Source organism: Aptenodytes forsteri, unplaced genomic scaffold, assembly GCF_000699145.1.
Source record: "Aptenodytes forsteri isolate BGI_AS27 unplaced genomic scaffold, ASM69914v1 Scaffold180, whole genome shotgun sequence".
Lineage (NCBI taxonomy): Eukaryota > Metazoa > Chordata > Aves > Sphenisciformes > Spheniscidae > Aptenodytes > Aptenodytes forsteri.
The window spans coordinates 495665-501664 of NW_008795486.1; the positions used below are offsets into that span (position 1 = coordinate 495665).

The window sequence follows — 6000 nt, forward strand, 5'->3', positions numbered from 1 at the left end:
TGTAAGGACACAGATATTCGGGAGGGTTATCAGATCAAAAGTATTCTACTCCTCTTTAGGCAGGGAAGGATCTGCATTTGTTGCTAATGAGCTGCCACGACACTTTACGTAAAGTAGCCGAACGGTTAAAATTCAGGTGGCAGTGACATTTGCTGTCTATCACTGACAAAACTAGTCCTGCAGACCTGTTCGTCATACAAGAGATGAAGCTTTCATCTTTAAATTGTGAGCTACTGTATGGCTTAAAGTTAAACCATTAAAATGTCCCTTCAACAAATCAGTCAGAAACAGAATAATCTCTAAAATTGTGTGCATGGATGTGCATTCCTGCAATTAAAAAGCATATACAAAACAGTAGGCGATGCAGTGTTAACATTCACACACATTTTGCTCCAATAACTTGGTGCTTAAGAAAAAGAGTAAGAACTGAAGAAGAAGCAGCCAAACACATGCAAGTGGCATTTTGTTTAAATTATTTAGCTCTGGATACAGAATATAATGTAGCTATTTATATAGAAATCAGCTGCAAATATTTCACTCTATACAATTTTTCTGGTCTAACTTTCGAGGAAGCAAAATTGTTTCTGAACAATTATTTGACACGTTACACATTCTGCAATGCCAAGTCTTGAGACAGGATTGCTGCATCAGAAAAAGAAATTGATTAAGGTTGCATGACAGAGAATAGGTTGCTAATGGTGAAATGGGTCCAAAATTAGCCTTGGAGAAGGCACGGTCTTCTCTAGCCTGCAAATGACTTCTTCCATTAATAACAAATACTAATCTAAAATCCAGCAAAGTAACACACACTCCCATGCAAAAAGCTGAAAATGCAGAAGCAACAGCATAAAATAATTTTCTATTGTTCTCCTCAGGATGTGATCAAGTTAAAATATTTAACTTTCCCTTTAGATGGAGAGGGAGGGATTGTTGCTGAAAAGAACAGTCTAGGCAGCAAAACGAGTTCTAGGTACGCTACTCTACAGAACTGCCATGATGGGAACAATAACATACTGTCAGAAACAAAAGGTGTTATTACGAAAGAAGTGAAAAGTGTCTGCTTGATACACTGTATGTTATTTAATATCGTCATGCAGAACAAAACGATTGAAACATTTTTAATGCATTCACAGCTGGGTAACAAATAAAACTCTATCTTGTGCATGCTAGGAGTGGAGGGTCCTCAGAGAAGGAACAGAAGCCAAAACAAAACAAAACAAAAAAAGATTTACAGTGACCATTCCTGGGAACTTACTCAGAGTCTTTGTTCCATAACCGTCGTCACCTAATCCGGGGATGTCCTGCACGGAAGTCCCCAGAGAGAGCAATGAGAAAGGAAGAACAGCCGCAGAAGAGGAAGGAAGAAGTCAGTGGAGTTGAAATGGATACTACCATGACTGACCATGTTGATTGAGCAATCTGGATCCCTGCTTTTTCTTTCTGAAACAACTTTAAACCCATATTCTATAGGAATGCAGCCAATGAAAGAGGCAGTGACCATGATACATGGCTTTTGGAGCTGTGAGGAAGAAGGAACAACCAGATAAATGAAGTCCCAGAAACGATCCTCACTGGATAAATTTAGGAGAGAATTATTAAGAAAAAAGTGAATATTTGGGCTTGGAACGAGCATATATTTTTAATAATGCTGGTTCTCTGTACAATTTAAGCAAGCAGTAAATGCCTGCGGAGGTACACATTCCAAGATCTGATTTACTTCTTTAACCTGTTAGCACGGTTACTTCATTTAATTGTTAAACTTTCAGTGAAGCTGCCCATGGCAATCAACTTGGAGAATGACAAAGGCAAAAAAGAGATCAGAGCAGATCTTTTAAAAAATAATAATTTAGTTTAGTATTGTGAAAGAAATCACGTTTGCATTATTTTGAGCCAGTTCTGATCTGGGAATATCTAATCAGAGACAAGTTTGGATTTATGACAGGTGCCACAACAACTTTGAGGAGCCACATTTGCTCTTCCAAAAGTTAAGTTCACTGTTTTATTCTTCTGAAAATGATGTTTCCAGGGAAGGAAGGACCAGCTGGATCCAAACTGCAGTCACACATTGGTCACAGTAGTAATACCTCTCCTGCCTGCCTACGACAGATATTTGCCTAGATGTGTGGGATACTGGTATCATGCGTGTCACCCATTTTTTGTGCTGCTGCATGTGACATCGTCTCCAAGAGGTTACTTACGTTCTGGATCACTTGTTTCCTGCTCACTCTGCTCCTTGCTCTTGTAGAATGGGAATTTTCGTGAAAAGATGAAGTTCTTTTTACGCTTGTCATTGAATGACTGTGAAGGAGAAAAGGCATGGGGCAAAAACAGGGACGTCTAATTGTTGTCACACTCATGCTGACAAAACAACTAGTTTGTAAAAGTGGAGAGAACTGTAGTGACTCAAATCAGTCCAAACCAAGCGGCTGCAAAGAATCAGAGGTGGTTGCGGTGAGATCTGCAGGTTGAAGGCAAAGCCCCTGGAGACTGGGTCGATTTGATTACAGAGGTCTCAAATCACAACCTCCAGCTCCTTACTTGGAAACTATTGTGTTTGGCTCGTTCAGGTAAAGAGCTACAGATGGTTCAGCATGCTTTGAGATCAAGCCGCTCATCTTTAATCATAGCAGACTGTGCACAGAATTAATTAACTGGCTGAAAAAGAATAGGCTGTAGAGAGGGAAGCGGAAGCCTTTGATGTACTTGTAGTAGGTATGTGAATTCAGCTCTGTGCCAATTAAAATCAAGTATTTTTTTCTGGTAACTGTTGCTGATTTCATAGTATTTTATTTGGCCTCTTAATCAACAACTTCTTAAGTGTGTTTTAATGCTTTTTTCCCCATAATTTAAGAATAAATACTTTGTTTTATTTTATATGTGTATATTTACTCATTATGTTCCTTTGGAGATGCTTTTCTTTTTATGTGATTTAGAGATGGAATTCTGCTGATAAGCAGTATTTCATTGCATGTTGAGCAACATATATTGCTTTAATTCTTTAAATGGGGAATTAATATGGAAGAAAATGGTTTTTTTACATGAGAACACCACTGACTTTATAGACAGTCGCAAGGGCTTATGCCACTGTACTATGTAAAAGCAGGATATGCCTGCTTGGGACATCTATTTCAGATAGTAAATGAGGAATTAGGGTCCCTATACAGTCAATTGAGAGAAGCTGGTATTTCCAGAGGGGATCTACGCAGAGCAGCAGATAGTGCTTATCTGAAGTGGTCCGTGTTGTCCATCAGACAATGTCCTAGACTGTTTCCTATACTGAACATATGCAATGCCCAGACACACGACTTTGCAAGTGATCACCTCCAAGAGAGCAGAAACCTTCTTGACTCATTTAAAGGACCAATTTCATGTGTTTGTCATTGCTCAAATGAAATATAACCAGTATTGGGCTCCAATTCTGAAGTGGAATAGATTTAGAGTTTCAGAACATAACTAATTTTCTTACATTTTGGAAGCACAGCATAAAATGTGGTTTAGAATATGTATTTCTGAAAGATGTGAAGTTAGGTACTGAAAATCTCTATCAGAATAGTTGTCTACTTGTGTCACAAAAGTTTCATGCCACTTTTACATTTCAAGCATATTTAAAGTTCAGTAACTGAAAACAAAGGAAAAAAATGCACATGTAGAATAATGATACATGAAAATCTCTCAGAGTATGTAAACAGTCAATGTGAAATTAATGTGGAGATCATGCACAAATAATCCAGACAGCATGCAATTTCAAAATAAAGCAAATATGAAAGAAAGCCAAAGGAAAAAAAAAATGCACATGAAGGATTAAGGTAATCTGTGGATGAAAAGAGGACTGACATGCACATTACATCACTTTAATGACCTAAAGGATATAATTAAATTAAAATGTGTTTTCTGTGATCATTTCTTTTATTTTTCCAAAGAAAGGAATGTAGCACGTTAACATTTCCCATTGTGAAAATGTTGTTTGCCACGATTCATCTGAATTTGACATAGTAATACTATAGGCATTTCACTTAAAAAGGGGAAAAATATATGTATCTACACAATAGCACCTCAAAAACAAAGGGGTTTTAAAATGACAATTACTTCATTACCAAATGCCATTTCACTTTGGAATTAAAGAGAATGTTATCAAATTGATAAATAAACATGCTGTGTTTCACAGAGATTATACGATAAATAACATTTATGAGTATTCTTTTTCAATTTTTTACCCAACAGTCTATAGCAAAAACTTCAGAAAGTCCATTTTAACCAGAAAAGCATATATTTTTTTCAAGCTTATGCATGATCTAACAGTATATTCCAAATTAGACAGGTATACTATAGTGTTATATAAACTTTTTCTCCTTTTGCAATTTCAAGTATTGGATTGCCTTTTTAATAAGATATTGTTCCACCTCAATTTGCACAATCAAAATCTGGCAACTCATTGCAGGTGACTATTATGTCCAACTGTGTCACTGCATTTACACCAGTAAAAAGCCTTTTTCCTAAAATAAAGCTGACTCAGTTTATTAATATCCATAAGCAAATATGTTTATGCATATGTTAATATTTCTATAGATTAATCAATGTGTATGTTCATGTTAATGACCATATATACTATCACAATGTAGTCATAGGGATTATATTTAAAATAACAAAAAAACTTGTAAAATAGTATAAAAGACTAAACTGGGTCTGATCCTGCAAACTTATAGAAATAATTAGTCCTTGGTATTAACTGAATGGGCTTACCAAGTATGTATTTTTTTGCACATTAAGTGCATGTTGCTTCACAAGAAACCAAAGATGAGCCTTGATTTTGATTTTGTATCTAATATAAATGCGATTAAAATCAGGCTGATGGTCTCCACCTTAAGGATATGAAATCCTGCAGACACCCAGCAAAATGCTTCATATAGATACCACAATATATATCTCTAATGTATAGAGATAGGGGGGTTGGCAAAGAGAGGAGAGGGAGACTCATACAGAATAAAACCATGTTTTTATTAGACACACTGTGTTAATTCCAGATTTTGTTCTGTTGGTGTAGGAGTAGAGACCAACACTGAATACATGTTTTCTTTTTTAAGAAAGGATCATGCATGTGAGGAATGGTGGTAGGGTTAAACTACAAAATTCAGATGTGCGTTTTTGGGAGATTTTATTTCTGTAAAATGGAAACTTTGAGACCTGTCAAAAATTCTGGAGCCAGTTTTCACAGGGTCTCCCTATGCTGCTGGAGAGGTGTGAAATAGCCGTAGGATAAATGAGAGAGAGGTATTTGCCTGCATCTCTCAGCCCGATGTAGAAGTTGCATGCAACTGGAATTGAAATTGTGGTATCAAGCTTAGGCTTGATTAAATAGTATTTATGCAGACAGAGTTTCTGAAAGTCAATGGAAAAGTGCCTGAAAATGGATTCCTGTATAAGTAGCAATTTCTTTGCCATGAATATTGTAAAATCCTGTAATGGCAAATAACTCGGGCATTTCAGTCGCAGTGAAAAATCTGTACAACGGGTTACTTTTACACCTCTCTGCCGTCAGTTCACACAGACTACCACTAACCTAGGAACTGGCATTAGTAGGCACTTTATATAGCAAGTGCCTAAGACTAAAAAGCAAATGAAATTTTCAAGTACTGTTTGACAACTGAACAGTGAGGTCATTCTTCACAACGTTTGAGCTGTGATGAAAAAAAGAGTCTTTTCTCAGAAAAAAAGGGGAGGAAGGCTTTCACCGATGTCCTGGCTTGAATTCTTGTTTGATACTACTTAGGCATAGACTGTGTTTTGAAGAAGCCAGGAAAAAATTGTGATGTGCGCTCTTGGTTGACCAAATGACCCCACATGTCCCCAGTTATGTAAGTCTGGCTTACGCATACCAACCTTCCCTGGTTGTGACAGACATTAAGACACTGTGTGTTCCTTCTTCTTAAGAACTCCCTTCGGTATTTTTTTGTGTCAACATCATTTTTGTATTCTAAATGCTTTTCCCTAGGTGCAGCAGCC

General features: G+C 36.9%; 1 protein-coding gene across 4 annotated transcripts in view; it reads right to left on the reverse strand.

Moving 5' to 3' along the window:
• DLG2 (discs large MAGUK scaffold protein 2) overlaps window positions 1-6000 on the reverse strand; it is a 1087547-nt gene that overhangs the window by 21047 nt on the left and 1060500 nt on the right. For 3 of the 4 annotated variants that reach the window (XM_019472611.1, XM_019472612.1, XM_009281321.1), the window contains one exon: window positions 2199-2298. In XM_019472611.1, the coding sequence (XP_019328156.1) occupies window positions 2199-2298 (100 nt within the window). Of the gene's footprint in view, window positions 1-1255; window positions 1302-2198; window positions 2299-6000 lie in introns of all 4 variants that reach the window. The other variant, XM_019472613.1, reaches the window with a different exon arrangement.